Below are 12,220 nucleotides of genomic sequence, written 5' to 3'. Positions count from 1 at the left end.
AATGTTGCTCTTAAATTGCAATGATTTATTGTTCTAATAATTGATTTTTGACTAATAACGAGTTTTTGCACATCTAACAATTACCCCCAAAAATTAATTCCATAACTCAACATCGAGTATACATGGGCATAATACACAGCTATACCAACTTCCAAAGATGTTATTCTAACTAGTATACCCAAAGAATACCTGGCTAAACTAAGTTTGCTATTTAATGCAACGTGTGCCAAACCAAAGCACAGCTCTTTATCTTTCCCAAAAGTAAATAAAATTTCCTATAAATATACTAACATATTTTTAATAAGTAGAACTATAATTATACTATTTGGAATTTGTTTTTAGGTCTAATATCACTAGTATAATTTTTCAAAGTTCTTAAGTTTTATTGTTGATACTTGGTATGCTGCAATGTGATCAATTACAAAATTGTACCTTATATTTTAATTTATAGGTATAAAAAAGATCACCAGAAGCATTGTATGGATGTATATAGAAGCTTAAAGTCTTCACAGCTATTCATAGGAATCTTTGTTCTTTAAAATCTCCATATCAGAGAAATGTGAAACTTGTTATTAATTTTTTTATATACAAACAGAAACAATCATGGCAGTGGTTCTGATAACCTGTCCCAGTACGAGGATCGAGAAGTTGATCATGAGAAAAATCCGAACAATCGCCCAAGAGTCTGAAGCAGAGTTGAGAAACACATTCATGACCCAAGTGGTGCTCAAACTTGTGCTGCAAACAGTTGAGAAATAGGTAAGGATGATATGTTGATTGAGTTTTAAGCGATGTGTCTCAATGTGGGATGTTAATCACATATTCACATTTTAGAGTCTGGCATGCTACAAATCGATCATTATTAGTTAACAGAGAACATCCACTAAATTAAAAAATTAAAAACTTCTCTATTCAAATATATTACTTAAGTTATTACTTTAGTTAAGTTAAAAAAAATTCTTAACATACATTGTAACTGACCAGTTTATCCTGAGGAATAAAGAACATTGGCACATCTTTGTGTGAAAAAACTTATTTGCATTTTTAGACACACTAAAAATATGTCATAGAGTATAAAGACGCATCTAAATAACAATTGTGCATTGTAATAGTTTAACATCACAAAATAATATAAGTCATCAAGCTATCTTTTTATGACTTTTCCCTCAAAGGCTTCCCAATGGGGTGTAAAAAAGTTCGGCACAGGCTTGATGATTCCCGAACGATTACAGGTAAAGCAATAAAACTTGGTACATCATTACTGCACCTATAAATGTAGTTTTTGAAGTAACTATCATATTTTTGTCATGTCAGGGGATGGCCCGTAAGGAGTCAGAAGGAAATCATAAATGAGAGCATAGTTCGAGTAGTACATCAAATTAAAGTAGAGTACAATGCTGTAAATCTGACCTCAAAGGGTACACTCTTAAAAAAATTTGGCTGTTTTAAAGTTTGAAACATTTATAATGTAGGTCCTGTTCTAGATGGTTTACTATTCTTGTATTGGCTCAAGGTGTGAAAATTAAACTTAGTAAATGAATACTGGACTTATGAAATATTTTTTAATGTAGACATGAAAAGAAAATGGTAGTTACTTCAAAAAGTAGATTTATTGGTGCAGTAATGGTATACAAAGTTTTATTGCTTTACCTGTAATCATTCAGGAATTATCAAGCCTGTGCCGGACTTTTTTACACTCTGCCTAGGAGGGAAAAGTCACCTTGTATATAAAATCAAAGGTTACATACTCCAATCAATCCACACTCTTTAAAAATCCTGTTTATTTCACTACAGTTTTGGAAATTGTGTTTTTACCGTCAAATCGCACTATTAAGAAGTATAAACTGTTAGAGTGATTATCATGAATTGGTATTTATTAAAAGTTTTTAATTATGTATACACAAAATGCAAAATAGTTCAAAAGTTTGCCAAATATCAGTATTATGAGAAACACAACATTGATGACATTGAAAAAGACCATAGTTTTCATTTTAGCATAGTACACAATCCTAATTTTAAGTCATAATCACACATTACGTAATTTGTTGTTTATATTGTTAGTAACATTATTTTCCACTGAAATGTACATAAGCTCATTTACAACACAGCTGGCAACTTACATTGTTTGTTTGTTTTCGTCCGTCGAGACGAATACTTAGGCAACATTTGGATTCACCCAAACATTTTCAACTTATATAAAAAAGGTACTTACTTATATGTCTTTACTGTTTTGTACGTAAATAAACATTAAAAAATATTGCAATCAGAAATTATTTGCTGTCTTTGCTTAAAAAATTACCTGTAGTTTTCTTACCTGTAAATCGGTTATTTTTATATTTACTCATCCTGCGAGTAAACCATTGTTATCACCATATCATCATATATGTTGTTTGTTCTTGTATATTTTTATATAAATACTTATGCCTCTTCTGTTATATATTACTTTTCATGAAGACTTGTAAAAAAATATGTTTCAGTACTTCATTTTCTAGGTCTTGTACATCAGCCTTATTCAATTTTATACTTTGGAATTTTCATGATGAGTGTTTCAAATATTTTACAAAACATGTTGCAAAAAAATCTGAAGGAGCTGAACATGGTGTTTTAATGTCAATGAAATATTTCTTTTAACACATTGCATGCGGCACAGTGCAGGTCACTGGCGACCGCCACACACCAGTACTGTGGTGGTCACTGGTGATCGCGCCGCATGCAATGTGTTAATATAGTTGATAGTTAACACTCATGATTCAGTTTGATAAGTTCTTGTTTGTTCATATTGTTTATGCTCATAGTGGTGATTTGGTTTCTAGGCTGTAAATTCAAGGATATTTAAACATCACACATTCCAGGAAATCGCAGATCCGTTTGCCTCAGGTTTTCGTGAATCCACTTGTCAGCTCGTTAAATTCAAGGGTATTAAACATCACACATTCCAGGAAATCGCAGATCCGTTTGCCTCAGGTTTTCGTGAATCCACTTGTCAGCTCGTTAAATTCAAGGGTATTAAACATCACACATTCCAGGAAATCGCAGATCCGTTTGTCTCAGGTTTTCGTGAATCCACTTGTCAGCTCGTTAAATTCAAGGGTATTTAAACATCACACATTCCAGGAAATCGCAGATCCGTTTGCCTCAGGTTTTCGTGAATCCACTTGTCAGCTCGTTAAATTCAAGGGTATTAAACATCACACATTCCAGGAAATCGCAGATCCGTTTGCCTCAGGTTTTCGTGAATCCACTTGTCAGCTCGTTAAATTCAAGGGTATTAAACATCACACATTCCAGGAAATCGCAGATCCGTTTGCCTCAGGTTTTCGTGAATCCACTTGTCAGCTCGTTTGTTCAACTCAGGAGTGAACTCTTCAACCCAGCCTCCATTCTTTCCTGAAACATTACAGAGCTCACAGACACAATTTAACATAAATCTAGAGAAGATTCAATTTCCCCAATGATAAATTTCTTTCATACGTTACTTATTTGTTTATAAAATGGAGCCATGGCATAGCTTTTAAAAATCAAAAGGATTCTTGTCTGGACCAAGAGGATCCATGTATAAAGTTTCAAATTTCAAGAATCTTTCCATCAAGAGTTGTCACATAGATGAACAGACTGACACATTGACTGCCCTTTGACCTTTGGACTCCAAAATCAGAGGTAATCTTCCTTTGAACAAGAGACACTCTTGTACCATGTTTTTTTAAAGTCTTTAAGACCTTTCTATCAAGCTTTTATCATATTTACGTACAGATGGACAACAACACAATTTCAATAAGGTCCTGTAAGGTTAATAAATAGTTCAACAGTACTCATCAATTCCTTCTCTCAAATCAATACCATAACCAGAAATGGTAATGTTTTTAAATTCAGTATCATAAAAATGAAAGAACCAGACCCATTACTAGTTACAGGTCTTTGAGTATTTGGTGTTTGCTGGTGATTTGTTCATTAAAAACTAAGAAGAGGTAGAGAAATAGGGTCAAAAAAATTACACTCCCTTTTCTCTTTACATAATACTGTAGTATTTCACATGATTCTAGACTTACCATAGAGTCCTAAGGGGTTAATACTGAATTTTATGTTGGGTAGACATCCAAGGCTGTATTAATAGATAAATGTACGCAAATATGGTCTGTCCCATTTAACCATTTAAAGGTGTGTTAACTAATCATTCATGAAAGTATAGTAAAAGTCATTAGAGCCTTAAAATAACACATTTAGTTAAAAAATGTTATTTTTTTAGCTAAAATATCGTGATTTATTTAAATGCTATTTTTAATCAGAGATTTTATAAGAGAAGTAAACTTTGTAGTAATTTGGAGTTCCACTAAAAACCAAAATTTGATCTTTTACCATCACAAAATTTTTGTAACATACAAGATGAAAGAAATGGTAACTAGGCATGTTTACTAAGTAAAATTGTGTCTCTTTGTTCATCATGTATACAGAAAAAGAGAAAGTTTAAGAAAATATTTTTTGGGAAAAGAATTAACAACACTGACCTGATTAAATCACAAGTTTAAAAATAAATCTATACTATTATATACAAATCTAATAGTGTCTGTCTGTGTGTTTGTTACTCAAACACATAAAAACTACTCAAACGTTTGTACTGAAATTTTACATAGACATTCTTAGGGTCCCTGGTTAACATCTAGGCCTATTCCTATTTTGAAAATCTCTCTGGGCTACACCCTACTGGTCTTGAAAACTCTTATCCATTATATTTATGGACTTGGTGTAATCAGCAAGTAGTAAATTTTTTCAAATCACCTTTTAAAGTCAAGAATAATAAGTATAATAATCATATACACATTTAAACAGGTGATATTTAATGTTTGATATTATTCATGTTAAAGTCAGTTATACTGTATGTATGTCATGTTATGTGTAGAAGCTTTTCACCCATCCAAGCAGCAGCCATGCTCGACGTTGCTTGATCCGGTTATCTTGCGATAACTGTTTGTACCCACTACACAGCGCCATTGGTGTCCCTGTTTTGCAAAATAAAATGTGTGAAACCGTTGGTATCTGCTAGTAGAATGTTTAACAATAAGTTGTGGTTAAAGCCTGAAATTCCTGAATTGAACCTTGAAATTAAATAAAAGTTTTCTTTTAATTTTTTTCAGACCTTTGCGGATGAAGCCTTGTTCACCCTCAACTAGGATACCAGCCTCCCTCAGTGGTTGGTAGTTGACAGCGGGGTTGCTGCGAAAGTTGGTAATGTCCAGATAGTTGGCCAGCCTGTCTGTGTCCTTCTCTGACAGTCTGGATCCCAGGAGAAACTCAGACACTTGGTTGATTGTGCTCTTAATGTCCTAAAACGTTATCGACTCTTGTATTTGGCAATTGTATAGTTGGTTACCAATATTTTGTAAATAAATCATGTCATATTTTTATAGGTTTAGTCTAAAAATAAGTTTACCTTGTTCATCTCCTCATAGAAGAGGAAAAGTACGTTTGGATGTGATTTCAGTTTCCATCCCTCATTGACATGGGACCAATAAGGAGTCCAAGGATCTGTAAAAGAAAAGGCGAACATGTGGTTTTGGAAAAAGACAAATTTGTTAAGATTAACTAAAAATATTATTAATCCTACATCTATTTAATAAATTTAACGATAAATAGATTCACCTCTATGTTTGTCCCAAGATTAAACTGTCCATGCCCTTAAGGATTTAAACTTTAGAGGAGTATATCAATCAGTAAGGAAATGTTTAATTTAAATAATCTCAAAAGTATGCAAATTACTAGGCCTGCTGTTTAAAAAGTATATAATTGTGATTTTCTTATCAGATATTCAGGTTGGGGTAGTGGCGCATCTAGGACTTTGCTTTGGAGGGGATAAATCTGATTGAAGAGCACACCACCATATATATATTCTACACCCCCTCCCCATGTGGTGTGCTCTTCAATCAGATTTATATATATATATATATATATATATATATATATATATATATATATTTATCTAAATAAATGAGATAGGCTTAATTTAAATTACACCATTTAACTTCTGTATAAGTTGGATAGTTGTTATACAAATACCTGTTTAATTTTTAAGGGTCTTGGTGAGTTTTTATCTTCCTCATCAACCCATAGTTACACCACTGGTTTTGAAAGTTTAACAATTCACTTGTGGCAAATATTGGATTAGGTAGTTTAAAACTATTGTAGCAAAACTTGAAATTTTATATTGTAGTAAGGAGTGCTTTGGCAAGAAATTGGTAGGTTTTTCAGAAATTTTGATGTGAAATCTATAATGTTAATCTGCAATGAAACATATCCTGGTATTTATCCAAGCTGTTTTCACTTCTCTGGTCTAAAACTCCTCTAAAAATATTGCTCAAACATTATGGGCTTCTATTTGAAGAGCTATTTCATTGAAAGCATCTTCTTTATCATCACATAAAAACATGAATATTCTTCTGTGTTGTTTTCCTACTTTCTAACTGTTCCTTTAAAACCTTGTTTTGTATTCCTGCCACTTACAATACAATATTATATTAATTGCCTTTTCTTTTTTTGTTTAGATTCTGTTCAAAGTATTTTATCACCATCAAGTTTTTGTAAGTTTATAGTTAAATCATTACAAGAGTATAATCTCGATATTCGAGTCATGCTTTACGGTTTTCTTGTGTACTAACTCAAATTGCGTTCAAAGTAGTCCCAATATTTGGAAAAGTCCCCTTTGTAGCCCTGGGTGCGGATGAGCCTGTTGAGATGGTAGAAGGAGACAGCCACATCCTTGGGGTTCCTAGCGACATAGACCACCTGTGAAAAAGTATGGTATTAAAGTGAGCAGATTATGGTAGAGGTGACATCTACTAGACCGTTTTGTGAGGACCATGGAGTTACCATGGCAGCAATAGTGACACAAAATAATTTTAGAAAGCTATGTTCAGTCAAAAGATGTTAAACCAAAACTGCTAATAATTGCTTTATTGTGATTGGCAGAAGCTTAACCGACTTATAGTTCGTTGGTTGGGTAAGCTTAACAAATCACAATAAAGCTCCACCTTCTTTCAAATGAACTGTACAGACCAATTAGTATTATTGCCAGTTTTGTTGTAACATACATTAACTGAAGACTGTTTCCACAACAAGATTGAAACATTTCAAGAATTTAATTGTACAAGCGATGGTCTGTGAACTAAGATTAAATAAATTATTATTGCAGGATATATGTTTTTTTCACGTTTCAAGTTTCTCATTTTGAAAATTTTTTAGTTTTTGTAATTATTTTTCCAAAATAAGCCAAACCTTGTTTATTTTTGAAAACTTGTTAAATTTTTAAAATTAAATAATATATATTAATTTTTGTACCTACGAGAAATTTACAATAACACATAATACTAAAAACAATGATTAGCCAAAGATATTTCAGGTTAAAAAATAATTTAGCAGTTATTAACTTAAATTCTATATAATTTTTTTAACTATTGTTTCGAAAAAAATGAAATCAAATGCAGGTATGATACTTCTACAATACAATTTTAATTTTGTCACTAAATATCAATAGAATTTAGTTGGTATACTATATACTATTATTAACAGCTCATTGGTTACCAATACATTGTGTAAATACTGTATTTGTAGTGTTGTATCCATAACTCGATTGTTGTCAAGATATCCTCCTGAATTAATACTTTCACTAATATTTTGTCTAATCCTATGGATCATAGCTAAAACGAGTTCAATGATTATACAAGGGTCATTTCATAAGTAATACGACAAATTACTACTACTCAAAAACGGAAACTGAATTTATCCATATGAGTGCCGTGACCAGATTTTTAGTCGTGGAAGGTGAGAAAGGTTGTAAAGTCCACGAAAGAATGTTAAAAGTTTATGGAGACAATTATTTGAATCGATAGAATGTTTACAAATGGGTAGAACAATTTCAAAATGACTTTACAAAAGTTTTTGACGAGCAATGGAGTGGACAACCAGTTGAAGTTGGGACTTCCTATCTCTAATCTTGGACTGACGAGTTAATTCGGGACAGTAAGCGTATCACTGTTTAACTGATAATTGTAAAAATAAGTGTTGGAACGGTCCATAAAATTATTAACAAGCTGCAGTACAAGTTGTGAGATTTGTGCCCAGACAACTCATGGATGCTCAAAGAAACCCGGCTTCAAATCAGTCAGCAGTTGAAAAATGGATAATTCGACTTAAGTAGAAGGTTTTTTTGAAAAGAATGGTAACGTGTGAAGAAACATAGATTCATCACTGTGAACCAGAGTCAAAACGAGAGTCTTGAGTGGAAGCATATGACATCTCCCACTCGCAAAGAATTCAGGACACAGCCATCTGCCCGTAAAGCCATGCTTACAGTATTCTGGGATTTTCAGGGGCCAATTTAATGCAATATTCTTGAAGGCCTAAGAACAATCAACAGTCAGTACCACAGTGACATGCTGGTAAACAAGATATGACCTTCCCTGCCATTCGAACGAAATACCATGGGCTTTTGACTGAAGGCAAGCATCCATCCACATACGGCACAGCTGATGAAAGTAAAGCTTCATAAACTGGGGTGGGAGATCTGTCCACATCCCCCCTACAGCTCTGACTTCACAGACAACCCCCATTAGACTTCCTTCTGTTTGGACCCCTTGTTAAATTACAAATGTATAAGTATAGCTGGGGACTGTGTTGAAAAGTAACCAAGTTTTGTACTGATTGAGTAAACCGTTTTTGAGCAGTAGTGATTTGTCTTGTTACTTATTGAATGATCTTTATACATATAGTTAATAAGTGTTCACTGAACATTAGAGTAGTCCAGTCCTCAGGTGGATATATTGAGGACAAATTGATTAGACTTTAGATTTTACTAGAAATTTCATTTCTGTTTAGGCAAGAATGAGTTTGATGGTGATGTATGTAGTTATCATGTCAGGATGCCATCGAGGATAAGTTCTTGACCTCAAAAAATAGCAGGTTACAGAAGTCTCCCTGACTTGATTTCTAGGCAACCTTATGTACTTTTTGTCAGTAGTTAAGTTTGTTTTCCGAATAGTTGGATGAACCATATCCTAGCAGGATGCTATTTAAGTAAAACTTATGGCCAAACTAAGCAAAGATTGTTTTGTGACACCGCTGTCTAATTTCCCCCTATTTTATACTTTGGTATGGCCACCTTTGTTAAGATGGATAGATGGAATTCAAAAAGCTTGTGGTATAGGAAGAAAGACTTCTTACCTTACAGCCTACTTCAAGTAGAGTCTTGGGCAAAAGACTGAAAGGTAAATGTGTTTTTATGAATCTTCGCGTTGTCATCTCATTGAGTATCTGATAGCCAGGCTTGCTGAGTTGTTCCACCAGCTCGACTTTCTTGGGGTCTGATTCGTTCTCCTTGATAAACTCTTCCTTGGTCTCATCATGCAGGAACAGACTGAATCTACAAGTATAACGAGCACTCAAATACTCTGTGAACAAGATGTGTGGAGAAAAGTAGGTATTTGTTAGTAAAGAAAGTTTTGTTAAGCAAGTTCTATTTTGATATGAAAGAAAACACATCTTAAACAATGTATTAACATAGTTTCACACTCTGTACATTTTTCGGGTTGTAACTTTCAAACCATTTGCTTTTTAATCTAGCACTTCATGTACAGAAGAAAGTTGAAGTCAGAAGAACAAAATACTGGAATATGATTTAAGGTATACATTCAGACATGTTTGGTCAGCTTACAGAACAAGGATAGTGAGATACATTTAGTTTGTTGTGAGACAGAGAATCTCTTTTTATTAGGACGTTTTTCCGTGGATAATGAAGTGATAATATATTTTTTATCATATTTTCCCAAAAATTACCTATTTATGTTCCAAAACTGTTAAAGACGAAATAATTTAAATCACTAATCAGCTTATTGAGGAAAATCAATAAGAAAAATATTCATCTAGTAGCACTTAATTGGCAACATAACTTTTTGATAATACTTACTCGAAAAATGGAAATCGTTCAGTTTGTGGGACTTTTCCGGCAGTTTCAAAATCCAGATTGTTTGCAATCAACCACACAAGCTCCTGGGTCCAGGTTGTTCCTGGAATATTGAGTAGGTGTTAATATTTATGTTTAATAAGCTCTTTAGTGTATTCAGTATTTGAATTTGGGAAGGCCTATTCAAATTCTTCTATCCAGAGATTCATAGGCTCTGAAGAAATTACTGGCCCTTTACCATTCATATAAACTAACACAACTGGCTTGGGCAGCCCTACAACCTGCCTGCCCCGAGTCATCAACTGATACCATGGTGTAGAGATGTGCCAAAAGAACTGGAACAGTTCCATCGGGACGTTCTAGAACCGGAACAGACTTGGAACAGTTCACTTCTTCAGAACTCCATGTTATGTCGAAACAGGTTACGTGCCCAGAAGTTCCGGGCATTCTGGCTCTGTTATGCACGGAACTCCATGTTCCGTCGGAATGGTTTATTAGACGTGCCAAATCCTGGTTCCGGGTGTTCTGGATCTGTTAAGCGGAATGACTAGGCTTGTAAATACACTCTGGATTCCAGGCAACCACAATATTTTAATGTGGCAACCTGTATCTAATTATTGTTATTGGTATATTCAAAGCATTATTAATTTATACGTTAATTAATAATTCATGTATAACTTTTATAAGTGTCCGTAGACTGAACGAATGAACTTTACCAAATGTAATTTTTACACAACTATAGTCTAAAGCTCTTTTTAGCAATAAATATATTTCTTCAATTTTAAATTAATTGTTTTAATTTGGTATTAAATATTGGAACGCAGTATTATATTGTACCACAACAAAATCGATCAGAAACTTAAATAAGTAGATAACCTGTTGGAACGGAACGCATGGAACTAGAACTATCTCACGGAACTAGTTCCGAGTCTGTAGCGTTCCAGTCGGAACGGTTCCAGTTCCAGAACGGCCTAGCACATCTCTATCATGGTGTACTTGTTTAATCTATTAAGATAATTTTTTTGAAATATGTTATCTCCATGAAAAAATAAAGAAAATGAGTCTTAAAACAACAAAATTGTAACATTTTAAAGTAGTAGGATGATGATTTTCATATAGACGTATACATTTTACTATTTCATAAATGTAATGTATTTGAATACAAGATCAAAAACAGATCCAGATCTGACCTGATCGGGGGAATGTGGCCACCCAAACGTCATCGGGCCGAGGTTGGAAGTTGTACAGATGGTGGGCTTGCCTTGCGTATTTGCTAGGCAAGAAGTACCCTTGAGGTCCAACCCTCAGGAATCCTGTTCTCTCCCCTGTGAAATCCGACAGCAGCTGACGATTCAGCTCCTCTTCAACAGGAGTAATCTCCAGCGGCATGGCAGAGTGATCATCCCCCATAGTTCCAGATCGTTACTGTTATTTACAAAGTCCAGTCAACATCGGATAATCCTGCCACTATACTGCAAAATGATGTGCCGTTGCATATTGCATCAATGTACAATTTTAAGTAATTACAAAATATATATAATTAATCTTATTAATAATAATATCGTTGTTAACCCACATTATTCTACTGTATAGTACACCAGCATTATGTATCTTTGAAATCCTTCCAATTTTTACAACCACTTAAACTAAAATTTTAAATTAGTACAAAGATTCGTTATATATATACATGAAATTATTTTTAGTATTACTAGAAAATAGTGATGGAAATAAGTTGTTTTTTACTGCACCTGATTTATTAATATTTTATTAATTTATATAAGAGAACAATTAGAAATCTTAATTTTTATTACAGCAGTTAATGAACTATATCGCTACCTCAGAGCAACAGTGGGACATGTACCAAAAGACCCTACTTTCGGGGAATCAGCGATCAAAGTTTTTTCATGTTAGATGATAGCAGTTTACTCCTTAAACATTTGCCTAATTGAAACTAAAAAAATTACCAAAGTGTCATCTGATACATCTTTAAACAGTTTTGGCAACAGTTACTTGTAATTAGTACCTCAATTACGGACATAAAAAAATATAAAATAAGACCTGGCATGGATGTCCCACTGTAGCACTAATAAATCATACTTTTCCAAATCCTTGTCTCAAGTATAATATTTACACTATTATTTAGAATAATTATTTTTAATGATAATAAATAATGATGAAATAAAACAATGTATTTTAATAATTTTTTTATTTACGTTTTTAGAACTTTTGTACATACAGCTTTAAAAAAGTATTAAATTTATCAAGAAAACATTG

The 12,220-nt window shown here is 33.3% G+C and overlaps 2 protein-coding genes across 2 annotated transcripts in view; one reads left to right on the top strand and one right to left on the bottom strand.

Moving 5' to 3' along the window:
* LOC124367799 (GTPase Era, mitochondrial) overlaps nt 1–5,399 on the top strand; it is a 30,492-nt gene extending 25,093 nt beyond the window's left edge. Inside the window, exons 6-7 of the mRNA XM_046824921.1 lie at nt 596–759; nt 5,130–5,399. Coding sequence (XP_046680877.1) covers nt 596–759 — 164 coding nt within the window. The 3' untranslated portion in view covers nt 5,130–5,399. The remainder of the gene's footprint in view (nt 1–595; nt 760–5,129) is intronic.
* On the bottom strand, nt 2,681–11,366 carry LOC124367800 (sulfotransferase 1C4). The gene is made up of 7 exons (XM_046824922.1): nt 11,137–11,366; nt 9,950–10,049; nt 9,208–9,406; nt 6,648–6,774; nt 5,426–5,520; nt 5,132–5,318; nt 2,681–3,387 (listed from the first exon to the last, which is right to left on the bottom strand). Exons 1-7 carry the CDS (start codon nt 11,354–11,356, stop codon nt 3,269–3,271), a joined length of 1,047 nt encoding a protein of 348 aa, XP_046680878.1. The 5' UTR covers nt 11,357–11,366; the 3' UTR covers nt 2,681–3,268.
* Nucleotides 11,367–12,220: the final 854 nt, after the last annotated feature.

The sequence above is a fragment of the Homalodisca vitripennis genome, chromosome 8, assembly GCF_021130785.1.
Source record: "Homalodisca vitripennis isolate AUS2020 chromosome 8, UT_GWSS_2.1, whole genome shotgun sequence".
NCBI lineage: Eukaryota > Metazoa > Arthropoda > Insecta > Hemiptera > Cicadellidae > Homalodisca > Homalodisca vitripennis.
The sequence above is the reverse complement of the archived record's forward strand: the minus strand, read 5'-3'. Positions and strand labels throughout refer to the sequence as shown.

Coding starts and splice junctions, on each gene's coding strand:
- LOC124367800 (XM_046824922.1), bottom strand. CDS start 11,356: ATGGGGGATGATCACTCTGCCATGCCGCTGGAGATTACTCCTGTTGAA. Junction 5,521..6,647: donor CTACTTTGAACGCAATTTGA/GTTAGTACACAA, acceptor TTTCTTTTACAG/ATCCTTGGACTCCTTATTGG. Junction 5,319..5,425: donor TCTATGAGGAGATGAACAAG/GTAAACTTATTT, acceptor ATAACGTTTTAG/GACATTAAGAGCACAATCAA.